This window comes from Ailuropoda melanoleuca, chromosome 2, assembly GCF_002007445.2.
Source record: "Ailuropoda melanoleuca isolate Jingjing chromosome 2, ASM200744v2, whole genome shotgun sequence".
Classification (NCBI taxonomy): Eukaryota; Metazoa; Chordata; class Mammalia; order Carnivora; family Ursidae; genus Ailuropoda; species Ailuropoda melanoleuca.
In genome coordinates, this window is record NC_048219.1 from 38,376,302 (window position 1) to 38,391,655 (window position 15,354).

The window sequence follows — 15,354 nt, forward strand, 5'->3', positions numbered from 1 at the left end:
ATCTATCAGCTCAAGAATAATGTATCTGTTGGGGCATCTGGGTGGTTCATTCCAGGAAGTGTCTGACTGTTGATCTCAGCTCAGGTCTTGAGCTCAGGGTTGTGAGTTCAAGCTCCACTCTGGGCTCCATGCAGGGTGTGGAGCCCACTTAAAAAAAAAAAAAAAAAAAAAAAAAAGAATAACGTATCTGCCTGCCTGCCAGCTGACCTTCAGTGAATTTGTTTCATTTAATTTTTACTGAGATAGATGCAACTTGTTTCGGGGCTAGTGGGATAAATGCTCTCTGAGAGTGTAGAAAGTGTGTATTACTGATGGATGTCACTTGTTTTGGGCACAGGTGCTTCATAATGGAGGACAGGGGTTATCTGGTGGCACATCCAACCCTCATTGACCCCAAAGGACATGCACCTGTGGAACAACAGCATATTACCCACAAGGTACTTGTTGCAAGGCTGAAAGCTCCGTGCTCCCCCAGCCTGTGGCTCATGAATTACATGGCTTGTGTCTTCTGTCTGCTTGGCCTTGCTAGGAGCCCTTGGTAGCAAACGATATCCTGAACCACCCCAACTTTGTAAAGAAAAACCTGTGCAACAGCTTCAGTGACAGAACAGTCCAAAGGTTTTACAAATTCAACACCAGCCTTGTGGTAAGTTGATCCCTCGCGTCCTCACATCCCATCCCACCATGGAATAGGAAACGGAGTCCTAGTTAATAGCTGGATAGGACTGCTGGCCGGTGTCATTGGCTGAGGATTACAGAATGACCGGGCAGGCCCTCAGTCCAGCTCCCCAGCTTGTCCGGTACGGAGTGTAAAGCCCAGAATGGAGAAGTGAGTGTTTTAAGGTCTCACACTTGTTTTGTTTTGATTTTGTTTGTTTAAAGACTCACCCAGCCGAAGCCCTTTGAAATGTCTGCTGCAGTCTGTTCCCACACTCTTATGTAAATATGTGTGGCATCATGTGTTCCCCTCTTCCTGTCTTCCAGAGATCATGCAGCCTCCTTACATTCCTAAAGCCAAATTAGGTCATTTCTTGGTCATCCACCCAGTTAGATGGGAACTCTCACGTAGATCATTTAAAAATAACTTCTTTTTTTTTTGGTAGCTTAGAGTACTCTAGTATTTGATTTGAGATAACTGCAAACTACCTAGACATGGTTAAAGATCTTAAGAATATTCTTATTAATTTGCAAATAATCTTAGCTGGGAGAGAATTAAAATGGGTAATGACAGTACCAGCATTCAAAAAGTTATTCACAAGAAGGAAGCTCTTTATTTAGAATAGGTATTTATATCATTAAATGTGTAATTAAAAATTTTAAAGATGTATTGGGTTGATTGAAAATCCAACTCTCAAAAAAGCAGTTGCAAAAACAATTGGGGAACAGAATAGTTTAAAAAATGAATAGATGGGTGCGCCTGGGTGGCTCAGCCGTTAAGCGTCTGCCTTCAGCTCGGGTTGTGATCCCGGTGTCCTGGGATCGAGCCCCACATCGGGCTCCCTGCTCAGCGGGAAGCCTGCTTCTCCCTCTCACGCTCCCCTTGCTTGTGTTCCCTCTCTCGCTGTCTCTATCAAATAAATAGAACTTTTTAAAAAATGAATAGATGAAGAGGATTGTGCTTTCAAAGCAAAGGAACTCGTCATTACTCTGTTTTGACTTCACCCCATTCTAAGAAACACGCTCCTTAAAGGAGACGTTGACACACTTGGGTGTGATCAGAAGGAAGCTGCCAGGTAAGGCCTTTCTAGGAAAGTCTGATTTCCTCTGTATCTTCTACCATTTGTACAGTGAGTTCCTGAGCCTTCAGGCGAAGCCAGGCTGCTCTGGGAGAAATTGTTCAGAAATGCAAAATTTTAGTGGAAGATGAATTAGAGTAATTTCTTAATGGCTCAAAGTATTCCAAAATGGAGCTGGAACATTCCTGGCCTGTGGAGCTAACAGGATGATAGGCCTACATGATTGCTGATAGAGTAGAGGCGGCATCTTCCAGGCAGTGGAAAATTCATCTAGACCTCTAAGAATCCATTTGGTGCCACAATTCTCAGAGTTTGGCTTATCCTCACCACGCACATATAAGGGATGACTGGCATGGAAATGAACACAGGATTACGTGGTTGGCCTACAACATTGGACACACATGCAGAAAAGAAAGACCATATTCAACTTCACAGTGCTGCTCTTGAATCTTTGGTTTTCTGTATGGTAGATGAATCGGGCATTTCAAGAAGCTGGAAATCACATTTTCTTGTCAATGAATGAAGAAAGGGATGCTTGCTTTAGTTCTTTAAATATTCTGTTCAAATATTATTTAATATTTGAATATTCTGGAAGCAGGAAACTGGACTCTTAACGAGCCTGGTTTTTAATTTTATTATTCTAGAAGAACAGAGGTTTGTTATCCGAGGTGGGACAGGGAATGCATGTTTTCTGGTGGATTAGGTTTGCCTTTGAATGCATTTTAAAATATTCCTCACCCAAAAGTTCTCTTTCATTGTTTCTTGCACTTATTTTCATGTTATGATATGTTGTAATGTGTTAAAAAAAAAAAAGATTACAAAAACAGCTATAAGAGTTGTATCTGTATAAGCGTAGATGAAAGAATAAAATATACACAGCTGTTAAATGGAAACTGGGAATGATCTCTGATGGTATTAAGAAAAAAATTCTGTTTTTCCAGCTTTCAACAGTAGCTATATATTACTTTTATAGTCAGAAATAAAGTTTCATAGTAAGCTATTTTCAGCAGGCGGTTGAAGGGTTGTTTTCACCATGGTAGGACTGAATCTTTGCGTTGTTGTCTGTCGCTTCTGACACCTCCATTGTCTCTAGGGAGATTTGACGAACCTCGTGCATGGCAGCCACTGTTCTAAGTACAGACTGGCAAGAATCCCAGGAACCAATGCGTTCGTTGGCATCGTCAATGAAACGTGCGACTCTCTCGCCTTCTGTGCTTGTAGCATGGTGGATCGGCTCTGTCTCAACTGTCACCGGTAAAAATGCAATGGGGGCCTCTCTTTACTCCACTGTTGAATATCTGAACCGATGCCAGTCATTTTGAAGGGGCATCTGCAAAATAAACAGCACAGGGGTGTGTCCTGGAGAAGAAGAAGGTCCTGGTTATAGAGGTATTTCCAGCTGTGCGGTTTGCCGAAGAGTCATGGATTGAGACCAATTATATGTTTAAACCTTTGGTCCTAACTTTTTCTTTTAACTGTCCCTTTTAATTAGCTCACAATGTCTTCTGTTTTCCTTCTTGTACATGTACAATGTAAAGTTTGTCATTGACCCTCTGCATAGTGATTTTCCTTTTGCCTTTCAGAATGGAACAAAATGAATGCGAATGTCCCTGTGAGTGCCCTCTAGAGGTCAACGAGTGCACCGGCAACCTAACCAATGCAGAGAACCGGTAAAATACACATATTACATGAATATGTGTAATCTATATGTTGTACACATGCACACTGGGAGCCTCCTTTATAGATTTGTTTTGGGTTTTGGTATAAGAAGATGATTCATTCTAGGGGCGCCTGGGTGGCACAGCGGTTGAGCGTCTGCCTTCGGCTCAGGGCGTGATCCCGGCGTTATGGGATCGAGCCCCCACGTCAGGCTCCTCCGCTATGAGCCTGCTTCTTCCTCTCCCACTCCCCCTGCTTGTGTTCCCTCTCTCACTGGCTGTCTCTATCTCTGTCAAATAAATAAATAAAATCTTTAAAAAAAAAAAAAAAAAAAAAGAAGATGATTCATTCTAATGACTTAACTGTTCACTGAGTCAGTTTTCAAGCCTTAAAATGAAGTCCTCTTTCACGTTTACATTTAAATGCTATGAAAATGTTTACAATTATATATGGTCCATGCAAAAACTATTAGACTGTTACAGGCATTCACTAAGTGTCTGCCATGCATTAGATACTTTATGCACATTAAATCTCTTCGTTTTCAAATTGCCCTTGTGATAAATCTGTAGGTGCCTTTCTTGCACACACGCTTATGCTTTCCTTTCATGCACACATGCTTATGCCTAATCCAGCATTCTTTATATTAGTGACAAATCTTAAAAACACAGTTAAATAAATTGGGGTAAATCCCTTCTGTAGAACTTAAATGAAGGAATCCTGTGTGTACTGATACACAGGTGTATGTTTAAGCAGAGAAAAAAATGTCGAAAGGGACCCTCATTAAACTGTTAAATTGATTACCTCAGAAAAGAAAGATTTAGAGTGATAAGTCAGGGAGATAACTTTCCGATTATATACATTCCTGTTTTGTGGGATATTTATGACTTTATTTATATACGTATATATAACTTCTATCGTACACAAAGATGAACAAATTGAAGCTCAGAGTGGTTAAGTGATTGGCCCAAGGTTACATCTAGTTAAGTGGCCAGGATTCAAACCCTGCTCTGTCTGATGCTATCAGGGGCCAGAGGCAGGATGAGTTTGGAATGTGGGTGGTGTTGGTCCTAACCTCCAGACTTGCTCCTGCCTAGAAACCCAAGCTGCGAGGTCCACCAGGAGCCAGTGACGTACACAGCTCTTGACCCTGGCCTGCAAGATGCCCTTCACCAGTGTGTCAACAGCAGGTGCAGTCAGAGGATGGAGAGTGGGTAAGCCTTGCCCAGTGCTTGCTTTAACATCAACACGATCGCTGTGGGAGTAGAACCCAGTAAGGAAGGGTGACCAGCAGCCTCATTGAGCTTTTCCAACTGGTATTGAACATTCTCCTTCTTGATATTTTCAGACCCAAAAGTGATTCCTATGAGCCTTTTACCTGGCAGGTTTAATGTTGTCCAGTTTCCACTTGTTGTAGCTACTTGGCATTGGTACTGCATGTTAGTCACCTCATCTGGGGATGGGAAAGTTACTCTTGGAATAAAAGGAATGAGAGAGGACATGGCCCAAAGAAGCCAGGGTGAGGGGGCAGAACTCTTGGCTTCCTGAAGCAGAACCCAGCTCTGAGTGTGACACATCATAGCTCATCAGTTCGGCTTCCTTAGAGAGCAGATAGGTTTCATGGTAGCTTTGAGAACCACCAACTACATGTCGCCTACTCCCTGTCCCTCCTCTCTGGATTGTTTGGGACCAGCCATCATGGGGAGAGTGGTTGTGCTGGGCTACACGGGTGGGAGTGGGGAGATTTGCTTCTTGCGACTGCAGGTGCCATTTTGATTAAACAATCAGGGTGGAAGGGGCAGCCAGTTCTATGTTTAGTGCGTGTTTTAGCAAAGGAACGGTCAGGTATCAGGTAGAAGAATTTGGGGTGTTAGGCAGTAACTCAAAATCAGTTAAATTTGAGAAACACTGCACGCATCCTTTTAGAAAGTCATGCACTTAAATATTAAAAGTTCTAAGAAACTGGCAGTAAGGAAAGCTGTTTTTCTTATCTGCTATTTCCCCCAACTTATTTGACCATGTTTCCTTCCTTCCTTTTTTTTTTTTTCTTTTAAATGACCGTACACTTGGGGTCAGGCCAAAATCTAACAAACCTTGGGGCCATTTGGTCTTTTAAGATGACTTGAGATAATCCTGTACTAATCCGTGATGTGTGGATTTTGTGGTATGATCCACAGAGAGAACAGTTTTATTTCTCTCCTTTCCAAGCTGTTGAGAGACATAAAACAGCTCTCCCCTGGCAGACTGTTGCTAGTCGTCTTTTATAAGGGAAGGAAACTAAAGCTCAAGGACTTATGGCCCTAGTAAGTAATGGAGCTCTTGAGAGCTTTCTGATGCCCAAGTCCATATGCTGTCCCCTGCCCGGCCCTGCTTCCTGCAACGCTCAGCATCGTCTTTCTGGCAGGGACTGCTTTGGTGTGCTGGATTGTGAATGGTGCATGGTGGACAGCGATGGAAAGACTCACCTGGACAAATCCTACTGTGCGCCCCAGAAAGAATGCTTCGGGGGGATCGTGGGAGCCAAAAGCCCTTATGTGGATGACATGGGAGCAATAGGTATGTTTGTTGGGAACTCGGAATATTTTGATTCTTGAATACTTTTTTTTTGCCTCTACACTAGGATACAACTCTTAATGATCCTCTACTCTATTTTCCTGTTTCCTTTGCCAGTCGTTTTTAGTTACAAAACCAAGGCAGATAATTACCTTCAAAGCTGGCTAGATATTCTGTGCAGGGTAAGCAGCCATGTTTCCTGCCAAATTTTACAAGCCTGGAATTCGTTCCCGTAAAGCTTGTTCTGAGAAATATCAGGCCTGATTCCTGCGTGGCTGAACTGTGGGGTCGGTTTGAATGTGAGTCCCAGCTGTCAGGAGAACAGGGCCAGCGATGGGTGGAGTGACCACTGCACGTCGGTCTCCTGCTGCAGCCTGCCCTTACAACGTTTGCAAAGCCAAAGTCTTGTGGCTACAAATCAGTCCTTAAGGTGTTGGGGTCAGCAGAAGCCACGGCTATCTAATGCGGTCTGGGTAGCCTAGGGTGGGGGACAGGGACCCTGTAGGGAGGAACATGTCTGGGATCAGGCCCCAAGACCTCAAAAATAGCACCTGCCTACCTCCGCTGAGATTTCCTCAGTGTCTTTCTGGAGCTGGCACAAGGCCCTAAAGATTACCTGGCAGGTGAGCTGCTTAAACCTTTATTTTTTTTTAACATCTCCCCACATTAACCTGCGTGTAGAAGAAGAGCTCCTATGTGAGGAAGGGTCCTGAGCTCACGCATTACTCCTGAACCAGGTGAGGACACAGCTGAAGTGACCTTGTTCTAAGACATCCCTTTGTATGCCCACCTGCAGTCTCCTGCGTGGGGTTGCAAATCGTGTTTTAAAGGGAACCCATAAGCTTTGAAACGTGATCCTTTTTAGAGGTCATGTGACGGATCCATTGGCATTAAGGACACCAGGTACAATAAATCTGTGCTAAGAGGCCCGCGTTGCCCTCCCCTCTGTACTACATGGCTTCTCTTCCAAGAGTAGTCCACACCCAGGGAGCACAGCTTTCGGACCTGGGCAGCTCATATGTAAGTGATTCTCATCTCCGCACTGGTTTTAGTGGTCCTTGCCAGGGGTGCTCTTACGCCGAGCAACCAGCATTTACATTGAGGACCAGGGATTAAAGGAAGGCCCTACTCCCATGTTCTGGTGGGCTCTCTTTGATTCCTTCAAAACTTAGAGTAGCTGCCCTTGTCTCCACCAAACCCCACCTTGCTCTGTTCCTTCCCATCTCACCCCCATCCTCACTTCCTGCCACACTTGAGAAATCGTTACAAGGGACATCTGTTTGTTTATTTGAACAAAGGTGATGAGGTGGTCACATTGAACATGATTAAAAGTGCCCCCGTGGGTCCCGTGGCCGGAGGCATCATGGGCTGCATCATGGTCCTGGTCCTTGCTGTGTATGCCTACCGCCATCAGATTCATCGCCGGAGTCATCAGCACATGTCTCCTCTGGCTGCCCAAGGTGAGTTCCAAGGTGAATCCAAACTCCTCCAGGGGGCAGCAGCCTCTAGCAGCTGATCGCGTAAGCTGCGAAGCACTTAAAAGAACAGCACACTGCATTTTCCGCTTCCATGGAGTAGAATTCGGAAGTCCCCAAAGCTTCCTTTCCTCCGTTAGCCCGTGGCTCATTCTTGAGTGTCTAAACCCTGTGAGCTTCGTTTTGATTCCCCAGAAAATCCCTAGATGCTCTCTGTGAGCTTCGTTTTGATTCCCCAGAAAATCCCTAGATGCTCTCTCCTCTTCTGCAGCATGAGCCTACCTCAGCCTGCCTCTGGAATAAGGCAGGCGGGGGAGCTGGGATGCTGAGTGGGAAGTTTTGTTCTTCCCTCGGCTCCGATGTGCTGTCTCTGCTGTTCCAGACGGGTGAAGCAAAGATAGCCCAGGCCACGAGTGGCAAGACCGTGAATCCATTCTATTGCCGCTGTTATTACATACTGTGCATGAACATATTCAAAGCAATAATCACATCCCTTAAATGGTATAAGTAATTGAAGTCAGATACAACATGAATAATCTGCAATCATGGTTTCCATACCAACAGTTAAATATGGTATCTGTGCTCGCTTCCAAGGACAAAACCATTGAATGGCCGTCCCCGGCCTCCCTAAAAGTCCCCAGGGATGTTAACCTGACCTTTATGGGGATAAGGCTCGCTCACCCTTCTTCCTGGACTTGGTCGGGAGCTGCTTTGCTCAGCCTTGCAGCAGTACGAGCAGGTTGATGTTGGGATATTTCCCTGTGGCTGCAACCCTGATGAGGGGAAAGGAGGGAAGATCTTGGGGTAATGTGGCCTGCTTGAGTAACAGAGCTAATCACAAAGTTCCTTCCCCTTGGTAAGATTTGGGTACCAAGATTTCCCCTTGATCAGGATGTGACTATCATCCAGTGTTACCTTATGCCTGGCCTTTGATAGGGTTTCGTAACCCCATTTTATCAGTACAGTCAGCCATGGCTTTAGACCCCATTCTTCTGTTTCAGGTACCTTAGTAGAGGATTAAACATCCATTAGCCTCCATCACCTTATTTTCTCCTTTCTTCAGAAGTTAATTTCAGGTGTCTCTCTTGATTATTCACTTCTGGTCCTCCCTTTTCTGATTCCTGCTCCCTCCTCCTTTAAAAAAAAAAAAAATATATGGGACATCAGTTTATTGTCTTCCAAGTTTGGACTCATTCTTGATGGAATACTGTCACCCAGCCATCAAACGGACACTCCACAGGGTATTAAAGTGGGTGATAGTGTTTGATTAAATAGTCATGTTTCTCTCTTTTTAATGATGGGTAGAAATGTCAGTGCGTATGTCCAACCTGGAGAATGACAGAGATGAAAGGGACGATGACAGCCATGAGGACAGAGGCATCAGTGAGTATTCAAGCTGCCTCATTGTGGAATGTGCCAGCAGGAGGCTAACCCAGAATAAGCGTTCTTTCTTATATCCTTTGGGCTTATATTAGAATGTAAGAGTCTTTGACATGACTGGAGTTTTTCCTCCCTGATTTTCCTTAGGAATAAGTGTAGGTGCTTGCTTTGTTTTAGGAAAATCTTAGAAGATTTCATGATGTTCCTTTTTGCATGAAGTGCTTTGGCCTAAAACCCCTCGCCCTACATTTTCTTTCTCCTCCTCCGTGCTTTCCAGCATAGTATTATTTCAGAAAGGCAGTCATCAGGGTGTACGTTGTTTTAATCCCTTGGGGAATTAAGCGTATATACCTCGGGGGGGGAGGGGAAGAGTGTTTCTTTATTGAAATAGAGTTCCATTAGAGATACATACCTTGGCCTTCGACTCTATAGGATATATCTTCTTAATGCATGTTGGAGGGCGTAATTAGGGACCTCTCACTGCCGCTAATCCTCACAATTAAAAAAATGACTTATTCTCTCTCCAAAGAATAGCTCCCCCAACGTGTAAATGAGCCTACTCAGAGCAAATGTACTTGATAAAATAGAGATAGTGACATCAGAGTGACTAACTGTCCTTGCTTCCCGCAGTCAGCAATACTCGGTTTATAGCTGCAGTCATCGAACGACACGCGCACAGCCCAGAAAGGAGGCGTCGCTACTGGGGTCGATCGGGAACAGAAAGCGATCATGGTAAGGTCTAGTTTCTTCTGAGGAACCTGGTGGGCTCCTGTGGGCCGGTGCTCACACCCACACTTCCCCTCCTGTTCTGCGCTCAAATTAATTACTATGGCATAGTTTTCCAAAAGACACATTCCGACATGGCCAAGGGCAGCTTTGATTATGTCTCGGCACTCCCAGGCATAAGTGAGAGGACCTCTGGGCGCACAGATTGCTTTCTAGGTCTTCTGTATGCATAAGGATTCACATTGTCTAAATAGAGCCTGCTTACCACTCCGCTTGATCCTTGGTATTGTTAGTTGGCAAACACCAGCATCCTCAAGGGCACTCTCAGTCACATATGCTTGGGACATGGCAGGAGTCCATGCTTCCTTCTGGCATTCCGCAGCCTTGTCTGGAAGTTCAGGGAAGACTTCACCAAGCAGACAACAATTTGCACTGGGCCTAAAGGGTGGTGAAAGAACAGTTGGGGGCAAAGGATATGAGAGGCAAAGGGACTGGTGTATAGAGTGTGTCACAGTGGTTGTAGATGGTGGCTCTGAGATGCTCAGAAAGGGTAGGGGCTGGACTGTGAAGAGACACCAAGGCTGAGCAGGCTGTGAATTAAGTCCACAAGCTGTACCGAGGACTTGGGGCCACCACCTAGCTTCTTACCTTGCCAGGGTTCATATGGCTTGGTGTCATAGAGAACAGCGGACATATTGGAGTGGCAGGAGTGTGGGGCCTTTCCTGTAATTGGAAGATCTTTTGATTTTTCATAGGGTGGTTTAATTTTCCAGAAATTTTTTTCTTCCCAGAATCAGGTCTTTTTTAAATGCATAGATAATGCATTATTTTAACTCTTCTTCCCCCACATCTACCCGGGGGGGGGGGTGATGTCTTCAATCAGTGCGCTTCCACCTCTGTGCTAAAATATGCAGGAGTGGGTACTCATCAAGGCAGCCAGTGCTGCCTTTTATATGAGAGCCAGGGATTCAGGCTCCCTTTGGAAAACAGGAGAAGCCAAAACTCTGATTTGTAAATTGGAGGCTCCTAATTTGGGCTTCGAATGACATTGTTCCCACCAACTCAGTAGAAACTTCAGGTTTCTATGGAGAGTCAAAGCACAACTTAAATTTTTCAATTTCTTTGACTTTCTGCTTTTTTTTTTTTCCCTAAAAACCTTTGAACCTGCATAAATTCATTCTGCCAGGCAGTTCTGTGCCTCTTCTCCTTTGAATAATAAAACAGGTTTGAGGTTACTAAAGTTCAACAGAAATAATTTCTTATTCAGCAGAAATACCGAATCCTTTCTCTCTCTCTCTCTCCCCGGATAGAAATCGCTTCCATACGGAATTGGAATTCTGAGTGACATTTGCGATGTTCGGTTAGCTCTCCCATTGTCTTAGGAAAATGGCATATGAAGCAACAGCTTAGATAAAAGGAAGAGTGCAGTGTCAGTATCTGAAAGCTAAGGAATCTAGCTAAGGGCTTGCTTTCTTTCATTTTTCACAATAATTGGATCCCTGTTATCCCCAAGGAATGAAAAATAGCTTCTCATGCAGACAGAATGCAATGCCAAAAAAAACGGAAGGCATTGGCACGCCACCTAATTCCAAATGCACCACAAAATCAATAGCATTGAACTGCATGTTGTTGTATCCCTGAGCCTGTATGGTGGGTCACTAAAAGTGGCAGCATCAAGTGCCCGTGTCCCTGTGATGCCGAGAATAAGCCGTAGGTCCACGTTGTGACCAGGAAATCTAATTGAATTGTTTCATCAACGTGCGTCTTCCTCAACTCTATTCTGTTACTTGGTGAATGTACTGGGCACCTGCTCTTTGCTCCGCCCGTGGAGGGACCTGGTGAAGGGGCGGCCTCGTTTCTGTGAGGCAGAGGGTGTGGGGGAGCTTACCAGATAGGGTCAAGTACAGCTCCCTGGGAGCCCCCGTCCCCCTCTTTGCAGGTTATGATATCTTAGTGAGGCTACCTAGGACCATAGTGTCCTACTGATAAAAATGGGAGGAGAAATTTCTCCCTGGTGACGTTGTAAGCATTAAATGTGATACCATATGGCAGGCATGTTGAGCTCAGGGCTGACCTCCCCACCTCCATACCCACTCTGCCCTCAAGGAATTTACAGTCTAGCAGGAAACTGTAACTGTGTGACAGCGTCCTTAAAGGCCCAGAACAAAGAAGATAGAGAGAGAGTTCACTTTTATCTGCATGTAAATCATGGACTTCCCCTGGGGGGAAGGTGGCATTGGTGCTGGCCCTTGAACTGGTAAAATCCTAGCCCCGTGGTTCTTTGCAACCCAATGAGCATGTTTCCACATGAGTCCTTCCGTCTGATACAGGAAAGGGAAACTCAAAAGAATAAAATACATAAATATGTAAGTACTGAACAGACTAGACTTTCATGGTATGGTTTAGAATTGTGATATTCCTAGAATTAAAAGCGAACGTGACCAAGCCAAACTTGGGAAACTCCAAGCTGCATTTTTATTTAGAAATATAGTTGACTCTTGAACATTGTGGGCATAAGGGGCACTGACCCCCACCCCTGGCACAGTGAAAAATTCACATCAGACTTCTGACTCCCCAAATACTTAAAGACTAATAGTCTACTGTTGACCGGAAGCCTTACCAGTAACATAAACAGTGGATTAAGACACTTTTTGTATGTTACACATATTATATATTCTTATAACAAAGTAAGCTAGAGAAAAGAATGTTAAAAAAATCATAAGAGAAAAATGCATTTACAGTACTGTCCTGTATTTGTGGAAAACCGGCCTCTAAGTAGACCCACATAGTTCAAACCTCTGTTGTTCAAGGGTCTGTGGTAGTTAATGTGGCCAAGAGAGTTTTGTGTTTCAAAGGAATTTTATTTTAATTTTTCTATCTTAAAAAAACTACTCAAAATAGGAATAGTTCTTGAAATTGACAAAAAATTTTGTCAGTATTTGAAGACCACTTAGAATGATTGTTTTTCAGCCCTTGACTATTTATTGTTACTCTCACAAGTAGTGATTAAAAAAATTACTCCCTACTGATGCTTTTAATCTATATATGCTCCACCCATTATCGCCCCTGAAAATATCATGTTCTAATTATCAACTGGCTTATTTTTAAGTTAAAAACCACCAGTGTATATTTGTTCTTTGTGAATTCATGTGTTGGTTACTATCTCATTGGAAACGTTATGCAAGTGTATATTAAGCCACATTTTTTCTTTGTAAAAGAGAAATTTCCTCCTAGTGAAGCGAATTCCAAAAAGCTTAAAAGGCAAATGCTGAGCCTTTTTGTCAAATATGTCGAAAGTACACAATGCACGGTGAGACCGTTTTCTAGAGGTGCACAGATGTTCTCCTGCAGTTACTCTCCGTGACCACAAGGTGGAGGGTGAGTCATCGTCCCCCACGCCTTCCCCCAGAGGGACCTAACATCCCTAACCACCAAGAGAGGTTTCTCAGGAACCATCAGCTAAATATGTAAGCAGGATACCAAAGAGCCACAGCCTAATCTTGACTCTTCTGTTCTTAATGAACACCTGGCCTCCTTTCTGAAGCCTATTTTTTGCTTAAGGTCATCTTTGCAAAGACTTTACTGTGTACACGTTTGGGTAGTAAAGAAATCTTTCCTTTGAAAGTGTTTGCTGATACCCTTTGTGTTTTCAATAATGCTTCCCCCTCCATGAGTCAGACTGAGTCTGTCTTATTCATCACTGTTCCCAGCACTCAACAGAATTGCCTGGTGCTAAGTAAACACTCCATTTGTTAAGTGAGAGCATGTGTTTGGCTTTTTCCTCCTTCTCCACAGCTTGCTATCCCTCCCTCCAGATTTTCATTAATTATTGAGATAAGAGGAAGCCTGAGTAAGTTACAGAGGGGTTGAGCAATGTCCCCAGATCAAGTGGTTCACTTTGGAAGAGCCTCTGCTGGGGGGTTTCCCATCAGAAAGCAAGAACAGGAGAAATGCGGGTGCCCCTGAGTGGCTTTGGGAACAGCTCTACCATCAAAACCACCTGAGCCTATAACCAGCCAGGTTGAGGGCATCCCTGGACTCTTAAGTTGGAAGCCCTGGGCAGGGCCCAGTGAGTCCTGGATTGTCTTCATTATTCGGTGAGCCTGGGAAATGTCACACCAGAGAAAACCACAGATAACTCAAAAAATTAATGCCATTGCTTTGGGAGCACAGTAATGTGATTTTGAAAAATGAAGTGCCTGCTTTGTGTGAGGCATTCAGTGTTGAGTATTCAGAGTACGGAGATAATTTGCTAATGGACAAGACAGCCCTGAAGTTTATTATATAGTAAAAATCTAAGAGAGATGTGCACAGAATGCCATTTAAACTCGCAGAAGGGGCATCCGACTGCATGTGGGCTGAAGGCTGGGGTTTGGGCTTCTTCCCAGAGAAGACCTTTAAAAACTGAAGCATGAAGCACAATAGCCAGACAAGGGAGGGTGGGAGGGGGAGCCCGGCAGAAGGCCTGTCACGAATGTGCAAATGAGTTAACAGTTACCATGGGTGCTTGTAAATGAGTGGAGATGGGAAGCCATTCAGGATATGCTTGGAGGCAAGATAAAGACAGCCTAGCGCTAAAGGCTGGCCAACAATAATCAACAAAGACACCAAGATTTTGCCGAAAGTGTAGTTTCTCCTCAAGGCCCCTACGGTAAAGCACATGGCAGCATAAGCACACATAGCACTTTTTAGCTGGGGTTTCAGAGCCTGCCGTCCGGTCTTACGTTCCACTGAGAGCTGCCCAAGCTGAGAAACTCACTAGGGCTCCTGATACTTACTCTTGAGGAAAGGCACACTGTTTCCCCAGCCCCGGAACCTAGAAACCTCAGTCTTATCCAAGGATGACAACCCGCCTGGCATCTTCACCAGGCAAGTCCATTTGGCCACCAAATTCAGTCTACTCTGCACGCCAGTGGTCTCTTGAAGCCAGCCCCTTGCTCTTCTTAACACCGCTACTGTCCCTTCAGGTCCTCATCATCTCGCGGGCCAGTACTCCACCCTCCTATCCTCTGAGCCTCTGATGCCTCCTTCCTTCTGTCCAGCCTCCTTCTTGCCACAAGGGATCCTCATCAAGCACTTTATGTCATTGCCACTCCTCCACCCCCTTGCCTGTTATCCTAAATCCCAACTCCTAGCTCGACCAGCCTTCTTGATCTGGTCTGAGCCCTCATGTCTAGCGGTGTCTCCTGTGTCTTTCTCCCCCATACCGAGCTTTTTATCATCCCCCAAGCCCACCAGAGATTTGCAGTCTACCGTGTCTTTGTATTTGCTTACCTCCTGGCCTGCAGTGCCTTTCCACCCCTGTCTTTACCTAATGAACACCTTCTCTCCCATGAGGGCTACCTTAAGTGTCCTCCTCAGGTATCCTAAGCCAAGTTAACCAGCTTTTGTATTCCTTTCGGTCTGCCTCAGTTTTAACACCTGTTTTCCCTTCTTGACTGTGGGCTTCTCAGGAGCTGGGGCCTCACCTTTACCCCTTTTCCTGGTGAGCGCCCCCCAACCTGGCCCCAAGAAGACTCTCCGTGATGGTAGACCTGAATGTCCATGAACTCCTCCTCTTCTGCGCTGACTTCTCATGGTCAACACTCCTGCGTTTCTGGCTAGACCTCTCCACAGACTCTCAAATCAAGATGCCTAAAACAAAACTCATCTTCATTCCTGAGACTGGGGCTCTCCGAGTCTTAGCATCCTGACTCCAAGGCACGGTCCCTTTAACTGCCCCTCAGCACCCCCACCACCCCCTCACTTGTAAGAGCTTACCAACTTCTCTTGTTTCCACTCCTGAGATACTTTTAAATCTGTCCAATCCAGTACCCCTAGTTTTAATT

General features: G+C 44.8%; 1 protein-coding gene across 1 annotated transcript in view; it reads left to right on the top strand.

Annotated features, from left to right (window-relative positions):
• CACHD1 (cache domain containing 1) overlaps positions 1 to 15,354 on the top strand; it is a 119,516-nt gene that overhangs the window by 100,052 nt on the left and 4,110 nt on the right. The window contains exons 17-25 of the mRNA XM_034653618.1: positions 338 to 437; positions 530 to 646; positions 2,830 to 2,990; positions 3,320 to 3,406; positions 4,490 to 4,606; positions 5,797 to 5,948; positions 7,244 to 7,405; positions 8,726 to 8,803; positions 9,431 to 9,532. Of these exons, the coding sequence (XP_034509509.1) occupies positions 338 to 437; positions 530 to 646; positions 2,830 to 2,990; positions 3,320 to 3,406; positions 4,490 to 4,606; positions 5,797 to 5,948; positions 7,244 to 7,405; positions 8,726 to 8,803; positions 9,431 to 9,532 (1,076 nt within the window). The remainder of the gene's footprint in view (positions 1 to 337; positions 438 to 529; positions 647 to 2,829; positions 2,991 to 3,319; positions 3,407 to 4,489; positions 4,607 to 5,796; positions 5,949 to 7,243; positions 7,406 to 8,725; positions 8,804 to 9,430; positions 9,533 to 15,354) is intronic.